The 21,969-nt window shown below is 41.3% G+C and overlaps 1 protein-coding gene across 1 annotated transcript in view; it reads right to left on the bottom strand.

Annotated features, from left to right (window-relative positions):
- The window catches only part of ddx18 (DEAD (Asp-Glu-Ala-Asp) box polypeptide 18), a 55,142-nt gene that overhangs the window by 21,623 nt on the left and 11,550 nt on the right, over positions 1–21,969 (bottom strand). Inside the window, exons 2-10 of the mRNA XM_084309600.1 lie at positions 20,343–20,540; positions 17,921–18,154; positions 16,203–16,338; positions 9,187–9,287; positions 8,863–9,062; positions 8,061–8,175; positions 7,123–7,262; positions 4,986–5,147; positions 973–1,125 (exon numbers count right to left, since the gene is read on the bottom strand). Coding sequence (XP_084165726.1) covers positions 973–1,125; positions 4,986–5,147; positions 7,123–7,262; positions 8,061–8,175; positions 8,863–9,062; positions 9,187–9,287; positions 16,203–16,338; positions 17,921–18,154; positions 20,343–20,540 — 1,439 coding nt within the window. The remainder of the gene's footprint in view (positions 1–972; positions 1,126–4,985; positions 5,148–7,122; positions 7,263–8,060; positions 8,176–8,862; positions 9,063–9,186; positions 9,288–16,202; positions 16,339–17,920; positions 18,155–20,342; positions 20,541–21,969) is intronic.

Consider the following 21,969-nt stretch of genomic DNA (forward strand, 5'->3'; position numbering starts at 1 on the left):
GTTGGAGTCTTTACTCTTGGCTATTTTTTTTTTTTCATACATTCTGTAGAGATGGATTTATGCCATGATATCAATCTCGTACTGGCTCAGGCTTAACTCTTTGGGTGCCAAAAACGCAATATCACGTGATTCACCACCAAGCGTTGAGTGCCAAAAACGTAATATCAATTTTTTTTATCCTTTAATCTTTTTCCTTTGACAGTATCACCTACCTTTTAAACTGGAATGGCTTGGCTTTTGCAAGGGCTCCTCCTCCTCGGAGACAGAGCGACACAGCGATCGCCTCAAGATGTTGTTGCCTGAAGCCTATTTCCCGTATACACAAGTATAGACATATACACGGGTAATCGCGATGGTGATGCGATCACTGGGAATTATTCTTTTTGGAATACCTTCTGGCTAAGGTAAGGTATATTCTATGTCTATTTTACCGAACCTGAAACATGTTTTTGTAGCGATCACAGTGTTGCGTTTTACCGGACGTAAAAAACATGCTCGACAAACACGATCGCAGTTTCTAGTTGAAACGACCCCCCCTCCCCTTGATGATTTTGTGAAGGTACATGTGTACATGGTATATACCTTTGATTTGAGAGTATTTGGGGTTTCAGGCGATCAACCAGAACGATTTGGGCTTATTGTATATAACGCGTCATATCTCGTGATCTAGACTGGATTATTTTGGAAATGGGCGATGTTTAGCGTGTAATAGCGCACAAACTACAGTGTGTAGAAATTAACCGTGTCGCACCCAAAGAGTTAAGAGGTTAAGTCTAAATAAATCTGACCTAAATTAATTAATTAAAATAAATAAACAAACAAACAAACAAACAAACAAACAAACAAATAAATAAATAAATAAATAAATAAATAAATAAATAAATAAATAAATAAATAAATACAAGACTCCCTTCGGCGTTGTATATTAGGAAATACTACTTGGTACACTGGACTCAACAGAACGGTCATTACCTTGGGGTCATCTGGGGGGTCATACTGGACGATCCAGTCCACCTCTGGGATGTCCAGGCCACGGGCCGCCACATCCGTACAGAGCAGAATGCCACTGTCAGCATTGCAGAACTGGAAGAATGTGGTGGTGCGCTTGGTCTGCTTCTGTTTTCCCTGAGAGACCAGCCAGCCACACAAGGAAACATGGTGAAAACAACTGCTTCTGTTTGTCCTGAGAGACCAGCCACACAAGGAAACATGGTGAAAACAACTGCTTCTGTTTGCCCTGAGAGACCAGCCACACAAGGAAACATGGTGAAAACAACTGCTTCTGTTTGTCCTGAGAGACCAGCCACACAAGGAAACATGGTGAAAACAACTGCTTCTGTTTGCCCTGAGAGACCAGCCACACAGGGAAACATGGTGAAAACAACTGCTTCTGTTTGCCCTGAGAGACCAGCCACACAAGGATACATGGTAAGGCTGTCCCCAAGCCCGTTCTTGGGATTCGAACATTCCCCAGCGTTTTTCGAACGGACGTTCGAACCATCGTTTTTAATCATGCAAAAAAAATTGCTCCTAAATACCTTTTCTGGTTCAGTACTGTTGAGTATTAGCGCACATTTACGCATATAGCGTAGCGCATATGCGCACATTGCTGCGGTTATTAACAGCACTAACTACGTACTGGTCACGGGAGGCTTCAATAATGTTTGGATGATAATCCAATTTGTGAATCCATTTGTTGAAACAACATTTTTGTTGGCCGACGGCTGCCGCTATCTTAGGGGGCTTTCTCACTAGCCATTCGGGGTCGAATCAGCTCCGCTCCGTCCTTGGGTGCGAACTTCCCCCCTCCCTCTCCCTCCTCTAGCTTGCGTACACACTGCAGTCTTGGTGTGCTCCGGCCAGGTTTTGTTTACGGTTTGCGTTTTGAACGTGTAAGATGCCGTAGGCGATGATGTCACACTCGAATGTAAACACAAGAAGAGTTTAACACAGTGATGGAAACTGGATGCTGATATAAAGAAACGAATAACCAATAAATATGAAGTTATATTTGAACCTCTGTGTCAAGCCTTGTCAATATAACCCACCCCCTTTCTTCATGAATGGAACTGGTGTCGTGGAGTCCGCTTTGAGCATTTCCTGGGTTAGCGGCTAACGCTAGTTAGCTTAGCCTATTTAAGGAATAACTTAGCAGCTAACGTTAGCCCATTGCTCGCGTCAATTATATTGCATGTCACTGGTCTATAGAAATAAATGCATTCGAACAAGAAACCAATGTATAGACATAGCAATGGCAACAAAAATTGCCAGGCCTAATGCGAGCCAGGGAAGTCTTGTGCTTGTAACGTGGCTTTTCATCTTGAAGTTTTCATCCACTGAGCCGTGAGGCTCAACATGCTTGTTTGGTTGAGGTCTGAACTCGCCAAATTGCCCATAAATATCGTTTTTGTGGGTATTGTCCAGTTGTTGCTGTATGTTTTTATCTGCCCAAAATTCAAGCAAGCATGAAAGCATTACAGTAAGCTTGCACACCACGCCCCCCGCTCCCTAGTCGGGGACACTGGCGCGCACCCGAAACCACCTATTCCAGCGGTCCAGGTTTGGAGCGAATCAGCGTCCCCGGGGACGGGGAAGCGTTCTCATCAGGGACGATCACACCCTATTTTGGTGCGATCGTGCTCCGATTCGACCCCGAATGGCTAGTGTGAAAGCCCCCTTAACGTTAGCAAGCTAAAGCCAAGGGCTGCGCCCTGCATAGCTTAATTAACGTGCATAACATAACTGACCCGTGTAACGTTAAGTAACTTGTGTTCCACTGGGAAAGCATCAGCATCACTGCATACACTTGGTTTGATCCAAACATCCATTAGGAAAAATTGTTTTATGAAATAAGACGGGCGAGTGTGAGTCACAAAATTCTCTTTTTTGCATGTTCGATTCATTTCCTGATATGACGGGGAGTCGGGGACCCCTCCTCATCTCACTAGACTGTTGTTGTGACCGGTGCTCGCGCGTGACTTTCGAATTATTGTAAACACAACATAGTACTGTGATATTCTGATATATATATATATCACATTCTGATATATATTTTCTGTATAAAATAAATTTAAAAAGAATTATAATTTAAATTGAAAAGTAAAAATAAAGCGGAGGTTCGAACCCATTAATAAAAATTTTAACGACAACGTAGCGAACGAAGGTCCTAACGTTCAGGCTCAGCCCTAAAACATGGTGAAAACAACTGCTTCCATTTGCCTCGAGAGACCAGCCACACAAGGAAACATGGATTAGATGGATGACCATGACTGGTCAGCTCTGTGTCTTACTGACCATGACTGGTCAGCTCTGTGTCTTACTGACCATGACTGGTCAGCTCTGTGCCTTAAGTGGATGACCATGACTGGTCAGCTCTGTGCCTTAACACTATGATCGCCGCGGACGAGTTTTCACGTCATTCCGAGCCATGCTCATTCTGCCGAAGACGCCGTAACTCGTCTTTGATGTCAATATTTCAAAAATCTGTCATCGAAATCATATTTCCTTTCCGGAGCCCTGAGACACACTGGTGATCTCCTCTCAACTCTCTAGCGGTTCAAGAGCGCCATCTGGTGGCCGATCGGCAGATCGCCAACGGGATATTAACCTTTGAACCGGTAGTACTCATCCATATGTGGTCCGGCCACTCGCTATAGCTCCCGCGACTCCATCTTGAAACACTGGATAATCGATCGCTCGCCCTAACTCAATAAACAACGTTATTTGGACGTATATACTATTATACAACCTGGAAATGGATCGGGCATTTCTACATCCCATAATAGAAAAAAATCTGTTCCACGCTCATCTGCCAGCGGCGCGAGGAAGCCACGGTAAGATTCAGCGTTATTTTCTAACGTTTTCTATACTAACTGATCTGATGAACATATGACCCACTCTGGATGAATCATCTAACGCTGCCCACGGAATTATAAACGCCCCCTCGCCCATCCGGTCAACATCAGATGATGCGTAGAAACTTCTAGAAGTACGTGCAGTTGACATTTTTTATCTCGCACAGATTCCTACCAAACTGTATTTGATCATCAATATAATGCATTTGGGGCTATAAATCACGTTCTGAAGAAAGCTGCAGAAAACGATAAAAACATACTTATACTTTAGACCATATTTTAGTATGAATATGTGAATGAAAAAGTTTAACGTTGCTACACCCTGAACAATACATATAGGACATTGAATGGGCCATAGTATTGGCAGTTTAGCAATAGAATTTAAAAAGTTATAGCCCTGCAAAGAAGGGGAACTTCTCCATAGACAAATAGAGCTGGCGAGGTATGGTAAATTATGAATTTAACCCATGGCGATTAAAGTGTTAAGTGGATGACCATGACTGGTCAGCTCTGTGTTTACTGTTACTGACCATGACTGGTCAGCTCTGTGTCTTACTGACCATGACTGGTCAGCTCTGTGTCTTACTGACCATGACTGGTCAGCTCTGTGTCTTACTGACCATGACTGGTCAGCTCTGTGTCTTACTGACCATGACTGGTCAGCTCTGTGCCTTACGTGGATGACCATGACTGGTCAGCTCTGTGCCTTACGTGGATGACCATGACTGGTCAGCTCTGTGCCTTACGTGGATGACCATGACTGGTCAGCTCTGTGCCTTACGTGGATGACCATGACTGGTCAGCTCTGTGCCTTACGTGGATGACCATGACTGGTCAGCTCTGTGCCTTAAGTGGATGACCATGACTGGTCAGCTCTGTGCCTTACGTGGATGACCATGACTGGTCAGCTCTGTGCCTTAAGTGGATGACCATGACTGGTCAGCTCTGTGCCTTACGTGGATGACCATGACTGGTCAGCTCTGTGCCTTACGTGGATGACCATGACTGGTCAGCTCTGTGCCTTACGTGGATGACCATGACTGGTCAGCTCTGTGCCTTACGTGGATGACCATGACTGGTCAGCTCTGTGCCTTACGTGGATGACCATGACTGGTCAGCTCTGTGCCTTACGTGGATGGCCATGACGGGCAGGTCGATGTAGTTGAGCAGCTCGTAGTGGAACTTGACAGACATGCAGGACGAGAAGAAGACCATTATCTTCTTCTTGCGGTTTTTCTTCAGAAAGGTGAAGAGCAGCAGGAATCTCTTCTCCGAGGGACAGACAACATAACCCTAGAAGAGAATCATCACCTTAACTCGTATATATACAGACAACATAACCCTAGAAGAGCAGAGAATCATCACCGTAACTCATATATATACAATCATCACCTTAACTCGTATATATACAGACAACATAGCCCTAGAAGAGCAGAGAATCATCACCGTAACTCATATATATACAATCATCACCTTAACTCATATATACAGACAACATAGCCCGAAAAGCAGAGAATCATCACCTTAACTCGTATATATACAGACAACATAACCCTAGAAGAGCAGAGAATCATCACCGTAACTCATATATATACAGACAACATAACGCTAGAAGAGAATCATCACCTATTATATACAGACAACATAACCCTAAAAGAGAAACATCACCGTAACTCATATATACCGTAATTTCCGGACTATAAGGTGCACCTGAATATAAGCCGCAGCAGCTAAATTGAATGATGTGTACATATATAAGCCGCACTGGACTATAAGCCGTAGGTGTTTTAATGTTTAATTACCATACGTAAGAGATGGCTGTTTGAGGAAGCTCCCATTTATTAACATTTCAACAAAGAAGTTGCATATTTGCATAACGTATTTAAGTGTTACGATTTAGTGCAATAGTAGCTACAGAACATGTACTGTGCTGTGTAGCTGTAAAAATCCATTAAACATTTCTTTAATTAATTAAAATAATGAACATTTTATTATGTGTAATCTCTCCACACTATGTTAGATAAGATTATATATATACACATGTAAATCAATATCTTCCTTTTGAATAAAATAGGTTCAGGAATCAGGATTGCTGGCCTAATATATATATATATATGTGAGTGAGTGAGAGTGAGAGTGAGACTCACTCGGCCACTCCCCTTCCTCACTGTAGGAGAAAGAAACCTCTCTGCTCACAGAGACTCCACTGAGCAGCTCCAGGATTAGTTATAACCGTTTGGGACCAGCTTGGTTGACATTAGCAGCTAACGTTTAGGTCATCAAACTGTCACATGTGCCCCTAAATAATTTTTCTGGTTTGCTATTTTAGCCGCAAATGCGAGTGAAACGCTTGCACTGACTTAGCACATAGCGCACAATTACGCATATAAGGTAGCACATTTGCACATATTGTGTAGCAAATATTGCGGTCACAAAATGGTTAGGAAAAGTTAGACGTATGTAGTACCTACTTACAAAAGTTAGGGGGCGCACTGAAATTATGGCAAGGGTTATTAGCCCCCTAACTTTTGATTGCAAAGTCTGACATTGACCCCCTTTTCAGGAGTTGACCTAGAGCCCACCAAGGTCATGCATATCAAATTTGGTCAATGTCAGACCTTGCAATACACTGTAAGGCACTGTAAGGCTACTGTCCTGCCTCACTTCCAGTGATGAAGCTAAGCTATGCTAACGGAGCGTCTATTCCCAAAGCTAAAATGCACGCACAGAGACAAAAAAGGGTATGTATCTTCTTGTCTAACTCCAGGGAAGATGTTAAATAAGCTAATTTCCCAAAATGTTGGAGTTCCCCTTTAAGCTAATTTCTCATAATGTTGGTATCGATCTTGTTGTCCGACTCTGGAGAAGACATAAGAATTATAAAAAAATATATATTTAGTCAGTATGAAAGTCAAATGTGATCTGAATAGTGAGATATTTTCTTTTTTTTCTTTCTTTTATTCTTTATTATTATTATTACATTTTTTCTTGTTTAAACTGTGGATTGTTTGTTTCTTGTATATGGTATAAATTATTATTTTGTGTAAATTAGGTTGTACGCCGACCATCAAGTAAATACTTGTTTAGTTTAGGAATAAGGGGCAGGTAACTATAAGATTTATTCTTCTTCCTGATCCTTTTGTCCATGGTATGATATTTATGATTGTGTAATGAAGAAACTCTGATTGTATTGATTCCATGTGGCAAATAAAACTCTGAATCTGAATCTAATTTCTCATGTTAGAGGTGGTGACCTCCCCAGTGGTACCTGCTCCAGGCCGTCCACGGTGGCCGCCTCCTTGTTGTCGTCCACTCCCACGTAGAGGGGCTCCTTCTTCAGGGAGCAGCGGGCCAGGTCCTCCACCTTCCGGGTCTGAGTGGCTGAAAACAGCATGGTCTGTCTCTTCTCTGGTCACAGACAGGGACATGGATGTCATGTTAATAGCAACAACACCTGGTGTCGTAGATAAGAAGAAGTTTGGAACAAACTGATCTCATACAATGCAGGGCTGGGTATCGGCACCGATCACCCGATTCTGATCAGATTCACCAGGTACCAATTCAATTGAATTCAATTAGACTTGATGGCGCTGATTTCAGGGGACCAGCACCCGACATTGTTGTCAAAAGATGTAACATGGTGAACAGTTTCCGTAGTAGTTCAGCATAAGCTCAACGCAAGGCAAACTCGAGACATCTGCACTAGAAATAATAACGAAAATCTCATTCATGCACTGAAAAAGGCATAGATCAAAAGATCCATCTTGGGATTATTTTTTTGAACCCGGGTCGGCCGTGCCGCGACTCAGCGCGTTATGTGGTTGGCCAATGGGGCGCCCCCCCCATCTTGGGATTTTAAGGGATTTTCTTTCTTTTCGTTTTAAACCAGACCTGTTGTATTGTTGGGAAAGTGATAGATTACTGTACTGTTTACTTTGCAGCCCAGACATTTACCCAAAACACATTTAAACAAGATACAGGGAAGTTATAGCATCATAGAAGTAACTTCCTAATCAAATACATGTTACGAAGACATATCAAACCCATATTTAAGACCTTTTTAAGAAATGTTAAGGTCTAGAATTCTGATTGAATTTTAAAATCTCTTTCCATTGGTCCCAACCAAAGGACAGCAGCAAAACACTGCTTCATGGCATCTTCACACGTGGAACACAAACCCTCCAGCAGGGTGGTTTCTTTACGCACTTGGCAGCAGTTTGATGATCTGCTTCAGCTCCTCCTCGAAGCCCACCTCCAGGATGCGGTCGGCCTCGTCGATGATGAGACATTGCAGGTTCTTGTACATGAACCCGGCGGTGTTCTGAGGGAAAGAGAGCAGGATTTAAAAAGGTGGACATAAACTCTCCAGACGGATTACATGGAAGTCAATGGAGAACGCTGGAAATGTGTGGGTGCGTTTAATTTTCTATTCATTTTTGTAAATTGAAAACATTTGAATAAATAGATTTATAATAAGAATGTAAATAAATAATAATAAGATAGTTTCTGGGTTGGGGGCGGCTACGTGGCGTAGTGGGCAAGGCACTCGCCACGAATGCGGAGACGCTGGGCTCGCCTGTTCGAGCCCAGCGCTCCACATTGCTTTCAGTTTAGCTGGTCGTCCGTACTAATACACATTGGCCGTATTAGGGGGTGGGAAACTGATGGGTGGGGATCGGGCGTTGTGGACAGCGACTCCCACAGGTCGGTTGGTGCGCCTGCGCAGTAGAATCAGGAAGTGTCGGGGGCAGCGTGAGCCTCCCACGCGTTACTCCTCGACACTGAGAGATCGAGCTGCGCAGGTGAAAAGATGCGACTGCTGTTACCTCAAGTACCGGAGGGGACTTGTGCTATGTATGACTTAGTCCACATTGCAGCCGGCTTGTGGGAGGCAAGAAACAGCGTTCGTGACAGGGGAGGGTTGAATTGGATGATACGAAATTGGGATGGGAGAAAATATAGAAAAATGGGAGAAAAAGTGGATAAAAAAAATAGTTTCTGGGTGAACCTGCAGGTGGTCCAGCAGGCGGCCAGGCGTGGCCACCAGGATGTTGACGCCGTTGCCCAGTTTCTGGGCCTCCGCCGAGCGGTTGCTGCCGCCCATCACCAGACCAAACGTGTGCACGTGGTGCGCCATCAGCTCCTTCATCACACCGTACGTCTGCATGGACAACTCACGTGTGGGAGACAGGATAATCACACCGGTGCCTGGGAGAGGAACAGTGTGTGTTGGGGGGATAAGTTAGCATTCAGTCACTGTGAAATATGAAAGAAATATTTCAGCCCAGGCTGGTGCTATAGACCTTATGTACAAATCAAATGAAAGCCTCACCGTTCCTGGGCATGAACTTGAGTTTGTAGATGAGCTCTATGGAGGGAATGAGGAAGGCCAGGGTTTTACCACTGCCCGTCTTGGCAGCAGCCAGGACGTCTCTACAGGCAGAGCAGAAAAGGACCACATTATTCATAAAACCCTCAATCCGTCTGGACAGAATATGCCAGGAGCAATACCATATGCTTATCATCATACAGGCGATAATGTCAGACCAAGTTGACAGGCGCTTGCTTTGACTAATCACGGTTGTGATTATGGATGGGAATCGAAAACCGATTCCAGTTGGGAGCCGGTTCCTAATTGTCCGATTCTTAAAATCGCATGCCTCCGTGACTATCGATTCCTCTATCGATGCCATGTTTTTCCCACAGTTGCGCATTTCAAAACAATAAGCGTTAGCATGTAGCCATGGCAGACTATTTGATTCCTTACGCTCGAAATTGCCTGGGTTTTGGTCATATGCTCCCGAAATGCTCCCGCTGTTTGACTGTTTCTAAGTGCAGTGATTGAAAACTACTCGAATGCTTTAGAACAGAGTCATTCATTTAACCCATTATTCGCCAATCACGTGTTAAGGCGGGTTTCTCCGCCATGCGTTGTCGGACTCGTTTTTGAGATCAATATTTCATATTTTCGTCATGGTATTCATATTTCACCCACGGAGTCTTGGGTGATGCTGTCTGGGCCATCACAACTCTGCAACGCTTCAATACCGCCACCTCGTGGCCAATCGACGAGTTGCCAAACCGGAAGTGCCCGGAAGTGCTTGGTCCGTCCCCTATTTTCGTCCGGCCACTCGCTTATCGTCCCGGGGCTCAATACAGACACCGTCAATATGAATCTTTGCAATAACTCAATAATCAACATGATTTGGACATGTATTAGTAATATACAAACCGGAAATGGATAGCATCAATCAACATCCCATAACAGCGATCTTTTTGCTCCACTCATCGCCCAACGCTACGAGGAGGACTGGGGTGAGTTTCAGCGTTTTTCTTTACCATTTTCGATACAAACTGCCCTGATCAATATATTACCCATACTACATGAATCATTTAACGTCGGTCATTGAATTATAAACGACCCCCCCCCCCCCCCCTCCGTTCACCCGCAGATGACCAGTCATGACGTTTAGGACCATGTACAGTTGAAATTTTTAATATAACGTTGATCGGTATCAAACTGCATTTGATCATCTAATATATGCATTTATGCCTATATCTCACGTTCTATGAAATACTGCAGAAAACGATAAAAACATTTATACTGTAGACCAGGGGTGGCCAACCAGTCAGAGACTAAGAGCCACAAAAAAATTACTGTGGTACCACAAAGAGCCACACCATATACCAGCGTTTCTCAACCTTTTTTTTCAGTCACGGCACCCTTCATGTGTTTATAGGTCTCACCCTCTGGCCTCTGAAGTTGCTAATGTCTTTTTTATTTGGGCCTCACAGGGTTAAAAGTACCCTGTGAGACCCACGGTTGCAAAATTACAAAATCACTTTTAGCCATTTAAAAAAAGAATGTTTATTTAAAAAATGTTAAAGGGGAACTATTTTACTATTTCTTTCACTATTTGGGCACTTTTACACAATTCCTGTGAGTCTATGGAACACCTAGGTTTTTTTCAAAAAAAAATGCATTGTTTTGTATTTCTAATCAAGTACTAAAAACCACATTTTTCTACCTCAAGATCTTAAGCCGTTTTGAGGCTGGGCTCCAACCACTGTGTGGCCTGGTGCCAACTGCCACATCAACTGCCACATTATTATGCAGCTGAGAAATCTCTGACATCACAGATATGCACATTTTCAGATGACTCAGTTCAGTGAGGGTGAATATTGTGAGAGGAGAATTGGAAGAATTCGCCAATATGAGAATTAGAGACATATATCCTATTAATATAAGTCCACATAGCTAAGAAACAATGGTAAACACTGAAAAAAGCCATTTATAAGATAGTTCCCCTTTAAGCACATGTATAGTCAATTGGTCCTGTTGTTCAGCCTCACAATGCTATTTGATAGTAAATGTGTTTATATGTCCCACCCTCTGGCCTCTGAAGTTGCTAATTTCTTTTTAATTTGGGCCTCACAGGGTTAACCTCTTAAGCCCGAGATATACAGTAAAAGTGTATATTTTCAGCATTATGTTTGTTTACCAATTATTTTAACTGTTATTAGTGAAATATAAGATTATAGAAATCTCAGGGCATTGAGTCGGAAACCGGCGCATATTGACAGGAGGAAGTGGCACAGCCAAAAGTGAGTGTAGTCTTTTGAAGGAAGAGACTCAGGGCTTTCAAATTTCGAAAAACTACCCTACCCAGCTCACACCAGCCCCTGTCAATCATCTGACTTCTGGATTTACTTTTTAATTTCTCTTATTTTTTGGGATTATCTCCCACAAACCTGAACGTTATTGCCATAAAACAGAACGCAGTTAGTTTCTCTACCTTTCTGTGAACGTCTTGCAAAAAACGGTGTTGCAATATGATGAAAAATGGTGGAGAAATTTACATTATAAAAAAGATGGCAGAATTCAGTACTGTATCTACAAAACCTTCTGTTTAATCATCTTCCCTTTATTCATTTGCTTAGATTTTTCAGGTCTGGTCAATTTTAGCATGGTGTTATTTACAGTCAAAGATAATTTTTTTTTAAATAGAATTGATATTCTCCTTTGGTTCATTACAATTTACTCAAGCCTAGTAACAGACACACTATTTCTGACACTGATCCATATATGTCCCTAGATTCAGATACCAAGAACATGCAAATGGACCATTTAAAAAAAAATTGTAAATGTTTATTCTACGTCCTTATGGAATGAGTGACATAAAAAAAAAAAAGTAAAAAAAAAAAAAAGTATAAAAAAAAAATATTTTTTTTTTTATTTTTTTTTATGGATGGAAGAGCCGCACATTGACGGGCAAAGAGCCGCATGCGGCTCGCGAGCCGCGGGTTGGCCACCCCTGCTGTAGACGGTATTTTAGTATGAATGTGTGAATGAAAAAGTTAAACGTTCCTACATCCTGAACGATAGATAATTGATGTTGAATGGGCCATGGTAATGTCAATTTAAAAAGTTATAGCCCTGCAAAGAAGGTGAACATCTCCATAGACTTATAGCGCTGGCAGAGAGGGTACAATGATGGGTACAATGCCCGGCAGAGAATGGGTTAATGAATGACTGTGGCTGACGCTGGCTAATCAGGCTCATACAGACACACAGAGAGAGATAACAGCTGACAGCAGGTAGTACAGGTACAAATAAAAAAAAAGGGGTGGGGGCTGTTGTGTAACCCTTGTACTCTTTAGTTCACATATAATAAGAGACGGAGGGTTGACTGAGTGTTTACTAGTAGGTACCGTGCAACATACAAACATGTCCGTGTAGCAACACGAGCCCATAGCTTAGGCTGCGGTTACACCTTCGTTTAGTTTTCAGATGAGTTTCGCTTTTACCTCCACCATCTGTTCTCTCCCCTCCAGGTAGGATTGCATCCAGCTCACTGATAAACTATCAAAACCAATTTCTTTTAGCTTGTCAATCAGAATGGAGTGATTGACAGTGTCGAAGGCCTTTTGTAGGTCCAGCATGACCATGCCGCAGTATTTGCCCGCTTCCACCTCTTGTTTGATGTGGTCGTTCAAATAGAGGAGGCATGTGTCAGTGGAGTGGGACGTTCTGAAGCCAGATTGGAATTCGTAGATTAGATTTTTTTCCGCCAGGTACTTTTCGACCTGTTCGTAGACTATTTTCTCCATGACTTTCGAGATGGAGGCAAGAATAGAAACAGGGCGGTAGTTGCCTGGGTCTAATTTGCTGCCGTTTTTGTGCAGAGGGGTCACTCTCGCAATTTTGAAGTCCTTGGGGACGTGTCCCTGTTTTATAGAGAGGTTTATTATGTGTGTGATGACTGGGGTGATGGCGGCTGCTGAGTCTCTGAGGAATTTGGAGGGGATGTTGTCATGGCCAGTGGCCTTGTTAGGTTGGAGGGCGCAACATTTTTTGAGTACCTCATCGGTTGTTACCATTTCAAGTTTGAAGTAGTCTTTGTGGACCCCTAGGTTTTTGTAGTATGCTACTATGTGTTCTACCCCATAATGCCCTGAGTGGGAAGGTAGTATATGCTCTGCATATATGTTATAGAATAGAATAGAATAGAATAGAATAGAAATACTTTAATCATCCCGAGGGAAATTTGGCACTACAAATCGCTCACAGTAAACATTTAGGCTGCGGTTACACCTTAGTTTTGTTTTCAGATGAGTTTAGCTTTTCCAGGTCGCAACGTAGCGGTAGCCGAGTGAGACATACGTTTTGCAACCCGAGTACAGTGATGTAGTACACTGCCAAAGCAGTAGGTGGCGAACATGAAGGCAATTTTCAACCAATCAGAACTTGAATGTGCCAATACACTTCCTGCAAAGAAAATGTCAACAAGGCGCCACCATCTTGCCTATTTACCCAATGCAGCACTTATTTTTCAGCAAAGTGTAATAAAAGTGCAATAAACAAAACGGATACATTCACTGTGTGTTCTGCCTCTCATTTGTTGATGAAACAAAACTAACATCAACACAAGTGACCACCAAGAGCGGATAGTTTAGTCTCAAAAAGGATCTGCGATGTTGTTAGCTACATTGTTAGCTACATGCTAACGTGAATGGAATATGCCAGTATAACAGTATAGCATTGTGGCTAGAAGCTAACGCTAGCTCACGTTAACCAGCCAGCACCAAACTGATGATATCGGGAGCTATCAGTAGCTAGATAACATTAGAGACAACGCCGTGTGTATTAAACAAAGGTGAATAGATGACTGGGCCATTTTGTTTAATGCTTGTTAAGATTGAAAGAGGAGCTTGAGCTAACAGGGTCTGATAGCTAACGCTAGCTCACGTTAGCCAGGTGCAGTGCTCATGCAATCGGTAATGCTAGCAGAATGAATGGATGTAAACTTTATTTAACATATTGCATAATGGGTACAATACAATACGGCTCAATACAAACAATTGTTAAGGGAATGCAGACTGTTGTAGCTTGGACTGGGGTCCTTATAACAATAACTTGACAACACATGGTAGCTGCAGCTATTTGGGACAGCTCTGTTGTCACCGGAAGGGCACGCAGATGGTATCTACTGCGCATGGGCGTTGAGCAACAACGGCTCCGCGCAGATTACACGACATGTTGTCGGCGAGTTTTTGGCACTATTCCAAAACGGAAACACAATTTAGCGTTTTGGGCCTTACAGGACAGAGAGCTCTGTGTGTGTGTTGTGTGCGTGTGTGTGTGTGTGCCAGAGACAGAGAAGTCAGAGGAATAACGACCTGTTGAATGCAACTACGGTTCAATAGATTCAATTAGTTTAAGATATTGAACTGTAGTTACATGCAACAGGTCGTTAAAAAAAAAAAAAAAAAAAAAAAATGTAAGAGAATCTCAAATACATTATTTTATTTAAGTGTAGGCTATATTTAATTTTTTTTGCTTACAGTTTTTGTATTTTTCTGACATGGGGGCTCAACAATAAATGACAATCAGAAATGTCAAGTTGCATGTTGTTATTCTAACCAGCTTAGTTCTGTTGCATTTCCAATTTATTTATTTAAATTATAAAGCAGGAATCGATAAGGGAATCGTATCGATAAAATCTTATCAATTCCCATCCCTAGTTGTGATGGGGAGGTACTTTGATCAGCTGCACATTAGTATGTCTGGACACAATCTGTTTTACGTCTGCATTACATTTACCGACTAGTTATACCGCTGGTCAGTAGGGCTGCAACTAATGACTATTTTGGTAGTCGACTAATCTGTCGATTATTTTTTCGATTAGTCAACTAATCGAAAAACAATTATATAAAAAATAAATAAAAAAAAAAATTGTTTGCACTACCTATCTTTGTGAAAGTGGCTTCTCAGCTCTGGTCCAGCTGAAGACAGAGCAGAGGAACAGATTGGACATTGAGCATGACCTCAGAGTTGCTTTGAGACTCTTGTCAGGACCAAACAACATCCCCAGTTATCCCATTAGTTCCCCCAAACTTACTGTCGGTCTGTTATGTTAAGCTAAGAAGTCTTCAGCTGGCTGGACCAGAGCTGAGAAGCCACTTTCACAAAGATAGGTAATGACTAATCGACGCAACAATTCCTCGTCGACGATTTTTTTATAATCGACGTCGTCGATTATGTCGACTAATCGTTGCAGCCCTACTGGTCAGTATGACTTACTACCATACTGTCTTTACCTGTATCACTGTACATATTAATAAATACTATAACACTGTACATACATCTGTTTAGCACCATTACTCAGTACTTATATATTTTATATCCAGTTGAATCACTTGTACATTGTATAGTCAGTGTTTCCCCTACCATTCCGCCAACGGGACGCCCCGCCAGAAAAAATTATAAAAAAATAAATTAAGAAAAATATTTTTTTTCGATTAAAGTTTGCTTTAATCACAGTAATGTTGGTGAGCTAGCCAAATTATACATACATCGGTTTTCATATAAATCAATCTTCACTAAGACTTTAAAACGGTGGTGCGGCACGGTCTACGGAGACACAGAAAAAAGCTACCCTGTATTGTAAATAGTTCATATGCGTGTTGTCACTACTGTATGTATAATTGTAAATAAGTTAATTTATGTCTTGTAAATAAATAGTTAATATTTATTTACCTAATTTATGTGCAATCATTTCATTTCAGCTCAGTGTAGAGAAATGCACCGATACTAACAACCGCCTTACTGCGCGCGTCTATGACGACACTGTTGACACCATGTATCCGTGACACACGCGCCCCGCGAAAACACTAGTCGTTTTGGGGGCCTTTCACCCCCCCTAAAAAAGATCCTAGGGGAAACACTGATAGTATTGCACTTTACCGTTACATTTGCACTCTGGTTGGATGCCAAACCTCTTTTCATTGTACTGTACTTGTGCTGTATTCTAAACTGACCGTAGCCGAGAGAACCTGCAGTCTCACCTTCCCTCCAGCAGGGGACGGATGCTTTTGTGTTGGATCTCGGTCATGTGTTCGAAGCCCATCTCCTTCACTGCCTTCAGTGTGTTTTCACTCACCATCGCCTCCAGAGAAGCAAACGAGGTGTCCTCAAACGCTCCTGAAACACAGTCATGAGGACAGAGGACCAGACAACAGGTTCAAACACTCCTGAAACAGTCATGAGGACAGCGCACCAGAGAGCAGATTCAACACAAAAACTAATGAGAACAAACCTCTCAAGTCACATGTTAACACTTTCAGAGCCCAAACTTAATCTTGAATTACTGCTTGAATGCCCACCATCCACTTCAATGTTAGCGTTAAAAACGCCTAATCTATGTTTTAAATTATGGCTAATCTAAGCTAAGCTAATATGTGTCTAATCTGCCCGTCGCTTATCAATGACTCGTTTTTCCAGTCAACATTGTCGAAGCGGATTGTTTTTTTATCGGTTCATTTTCGTTTTATAGCATTTTGAAAAACGCTAGTTTCTTGAAAGTTCCAGAAGATTCTGTGATAAACGCCCTTTACTGTAATACACAAAACACGTTGTCATTTTTCGGCCTATTTATGAATCGTTTTCAAATAAACGCTAGATTATCGATAGTATATGTGTACGTATGCACGCTATATAGGCGATCTGAAAAATCGATTCTCCGATTTCCTCAAAGCGATCGCCCACACACACACATATAGGGCGAACGCGGAGATCTCAGCGAATACAACTCTGATTATCCCAAGACTTGTAAAATAGATTACTTACCTCAGATCAGATGTTCTCCAAAAAGATCATTCCAATTCCTGATCGCCATTCCAAAAATCGATCGCTTTTATTGATCCAACGCTACATACTGTACATATGTATTCCACGCTGTTCTGAGGGTCCACAATGAATCCGATCGGCTCGGGTTACATGCCTGAGAAGTAAAATGTGGATTCCGGATTTTTCTTTTCTCATCCATTTTCATTGAGTCCATTCCAAAAGGGTGCATTACCATCTGGGAGACGATAGGGGGCGGTTTTTTCACATCTGAGCTCCTACAGGGGCTGCATACCAACGGTAGACTCGGTTGATGAAATATGAATTCAGATCGCTAATAAAAAAATAAAACGCTAATAAACGTTGTGGGCATTCAGGCATTGGGCTGATAAAACGTCATATCACGTTTTGGGCATTCAAAGTGTTAAGGAGATCAACTCTATTAGGACTGTGCCAGGTCGTTCCCTAAACAATGGTATAAAGGCTCAGAGCCACTATGACCAGGCAACGTGTTTAAAAATAATAAAAAATACAATAAAAAATAATCTAATTGCGATTTTTCTGACAGATATTGCGATTGAGATTAAATTTGCGATTATAATATATATATTTTTAACAGCCCCACAGAGGTTTATTGTAAAATGCGGCTTGCATCTGGCCTACGTGGTGGGTCTTTTCAGGACACAGAGCCTGAAAATGTTTCTTTTTACCTGGGAATCGATACCGGTACCCAACGGTACCTTTTTTTCCTGTACTTTACTCTCCCTCTCTGAAGTCTAAACTTCATAACACACAATCTAAAACCCCTTACCTCCCTCTCCCAAACCAATCATGTATCTCAATGGGACAATGGGAATCGATTAATCGTGCATCCCTACTGTGCGCGCGTGTGTTTTCACTCAGATGCATGTAGTGAAAACACAAACAAGGTGTATATTACCTGTCAAGCCACTTGGCAGTTCAGGACCATCCTCTTCATCATCATCATCATCATCATCATCACCTTCTTCATCATCCTCCATCTCCTCATCCTCCTCTTCCTCTCCATCCTCCTCTTCGTCATCATCAGTTGGAGCTTGCTCTTCTTCGTCTGTGCTCTGTTCAGCACCTGCTTCCTCTCCTGTGACCTTTACCCCATTCGCCTCCTCCTCGTCTGCTTTGACCTTCTTCACTCCTAGAAATAGGGATTAAATCAACCATATCAGTCGGTTCCTCTTCTGACAAACTGCTCTCAAGGGACCACAGAAGAGGTCTACATCAGTCAATACGTGAATAAACATGTGCAGAATATAAACTAGGGATGCACCGAATATTCGGCCACCGAAAATTATCGGCCGAAAATGGTTAAAAAGGGCCCTTTTCGGCTTTCGGGTTTTAGCACCGAAAAGATATCACTGAATGTCAAAGAACAGGGTTACGTTCGTAACCTAACGTGTTGTTGTGATGACGTAATCCAAACGCATTGCATTAGACACAGACCAGCTCGGACCTTCAATTTAATTGAATTGACGCAAGCTCATTATGAATTGAAAATGGAGGAACGGATTTTAACAAGACGAAAGTCTTTCTCTGGTCTGCATCCCCTTAACAATTGTGTGTATTGAGCTGTACTGTATTGTACCCATTCTGCAATCTGTTAATAAAAGTTTTCAATCATCGGCCAAGCTAACTAGCATTAGCCGCCGCTCAGCTAGCTAACGTTAGCCGTACCCAGTCCCATTAGTGAGGAAAGGGGGGGGGGGGGGGGGGGGGGGTTATATTGACGAGGCTTGACAACAGAGTTTCAAAGATAACTTCACATTTATTGGCTATTATACAATGGCATGCAAATATCTTGATTCTGATTGGCTGAAACAGTCAAGTTAGCCGTTGTTATTTCGTATAACACACTCCACGTGACCCCAGATCCCTCCCACAACCGAATTACTTTTTTTTTTTTTTTGTGAGTCTGAATGAGTCCGCCATAGATAGACAAATGGAAGTATGAATATCTTTTGAACGAATCCTCTAAAAAAGATAGTCAACTGGAATATGTTAGTTCGTTACACATATGTTGGATTATGTCATTGGTTTGTCATGACCCATTGTGAAACAAAAGAAAAATCGTGGACTTAAAAGAAAATAAAAAAAAATTGCTGTCGATTTTTTTAATTTTTTTTTTCAGACCATTGGATCTACTATTGGATCTACTTTCTGTGGATGGTTGTGAATAAATCTCCATTATGCTTCAATTACTGTGTGTTTATTGTATAGCAATAAGGTTGGGTGAATTGGGCCATTGTATAAAAGCATTACATCACTTGAAGTCGTGTGTTATACTCATTAGATCACGCCTACAGAGAAAAGAAAATGCACTTGACTTGAATCATGCACATTTTGTTGTATGCATGTATGTATTTTACTAATTAATCTCACAATTTTCTGTAATTAATCTAGATTAAAAATAGCATTTTTCTACTTAAGACCGAAGCTTGTAACAGATATTTACTTGAGTGAAATCATGGAATTAATGTAAAATCAACACAAAAAGTATATTTAGATTCAAAGACTATTTTAATAGCTTTCTTTGAATACAGTTTCTCTCCTGTGAAATACAAATGTTCAACAAAACCATCAACATTGACTCAGCTAGACCTCCTTCTTATATCCACGGCGCTAAGATTGAAGATTTTTCACTCCATAGATTAATCTAGATTCATTTATTTTAATGCTTTAAATAATTTAAAGGGGAACTATCTTATAAATGGCCTTTTTCAGTGTTTAGCATTGTTTCCTAGCTATGTGGACTTATATTAATAGGATCTATGTCTCTAATTCTCATATTGGCGCATTCTTCCAATTCTCCTCTCACAATATTCACCCTCACTGAACTGAGTCATCTGAAAATGTGCTGATTTGTGATGTCAGAGAGACTCAGCTGCATGTTGAGACTCACACACTCAGCACAGTTACCATTGTGGTTGGAGCCCAGGCTCAAAACGGCTTAAGATCTTGAGGTAGAAAAATGCTGTTTTTGAGTACTTGATTAGAAATACAAAACAATGAATTAAAAAAAAAATATTACAGAGGTGTTCCATAAACTCACAGGAATTGTGTAAAAGTGCCCAAATAGTGAAAGAAATAGTAAAATAGTTCCCCTTTAAATTAATCTCCAAAATTAAAGCATTAATTTTGACAGCCCTTTATATGAATCATTTTCCGCCTTTCTGCATTCGTCCAACTGTTTCCTATTTTCGGTATTCGGCCAAGAATTTCCCATTCGGTGCATCCCTAATATAAACTCATTGAATCTATATTATATATAGATATAGATACAAGATACAATTATTCCCCTATCATCTCATTTCTGATCCAAACTCTACCTGACGACTCAGTGGCGTCAGCCAGCTTCCTTTTCTTCTTCTTCGCAGTAACTTCTTCTTCTATTGTGTTTTCGCTTGCGGACGCATTCTTCTGCTTCGCCTTCTTCTTCATGGGCTTGGTGGTCTCCGTCTGGGAAACTGCTGTGGTTTCCTGCGTGGCATGGTCACAACACTCCTCTGTCAGCCCGTTGGATTCAGCTAAGGACCAAACAAAACACATCATTAGTTAAATCACACAATAAAACACAACATTTGGTGAACATGTTAATCTAAAGTACAGGTATACTGTAGACTCTGGCTCCAGTATGAATCACACCTTTAAACAGACAGAACTATAGAGGTAATGTAAACCCTGGCAGTTAGTTCCATGTTCTATTAACCCCGAGTGGTCCGGTACAAGATTGATATCACACCAATAAATAGATGAATACAGAACGTATTAATTAATGTTGCCTTTCTTTTTCAAATGTAGCCAAGAGTAAAGACCCTAACTTTGTCAAAACAGCAGTCAAAGTGTATATTTTCTAGGGATGCACCGATATGAAAATTTGCCACCGATTCCGATTGTTCAACTAACACAATCGGCCGATACCGATATTTGTGGCAAAAAAAGAAAAAAAGATATTATAATTATTTTCTTTTATATATAATTTTTTTATTTTATTTATGAAACTACTGTATATTTGTATGTCTCTAAATGTTTTGATCAATTGAAAATGGAGGACCCTTATGTAAAAAAGCCGAAAGTCTTTTTCTGGTCTTCATCAGACAAATGTATAGAAAAGCTTTTATTATAACTATAACAAAAAATTATATTATTGTTTATGAAAATGTTTTAGCCCTATTGTTGACTATTATTTTAGGCATGGCAAGAAATAAAATAATAATAAAATGAATAAATAAATAAAATATTAAAATAAATAGGCTACACGTCTCTCTTTTTGTGTTACAAATTGTGCTCACCGATATAAACATAGGCCTCTTTACTTACTTAAAAAAAGGAATCAAGAAATATGTTTATGGTATTAATTCCACCATGCCATGGGTTTTTATTTTATAATGCTCATGAGTCATGATTATTGCTGAAGTCTAGGGCTGTCTTAAATACTTCAAAGCTTCGTTCGATGGTTTAAAATTAAATAAAAAATAAAAAATAAAAAATTGCCTCAAATCTTGCGCCTCCATTCCAATGAAACGAAAGTAAGCGGCGCCTTCCCGCCTCCATTCCAATGAAACGAAAGTAAGCGGCGCTTCGACTCCACCTCTCTACAACAAGCACGTGGAGATTATCTGTGTTGAAAACAACAAGGACATGTGCAGCAGACATGTCGACGAAGAAGTCATCAGACGTGTGGTTACACTTTAAAGGTGACATGCATTATAAATGTCATTTTTTTTTCAAAGTTTGAACGTGTGGACCAGATTGACGCGACACAAATTGACGGATATTTAGCGGCCACTGCCATCGGCACATTTGAGCTTATCGGCCGATACCGATACCCGACATATCGGTGCACCCCTAATATTTTCAGCACTACGTTTGTTAAGCGGATATTGACGCGATGAAAACGCGCAGCGAAAAGTGAGTGTAGTCTTTTGAAAGAAGACACCCAGGGCTTTCGAATTT

This window comes from Notolepis coatsorum (assembly GCF_963971535.1).
Source record: "Notolepis coatsorum genome assembly, chromosome: 3".
Lineage (NCBI taxonomy): Eukaryota > Metazoa > Chordata > Actinopteri > Aulopiformes > Paralepididae > Notolepis > Notolepis coatsorum.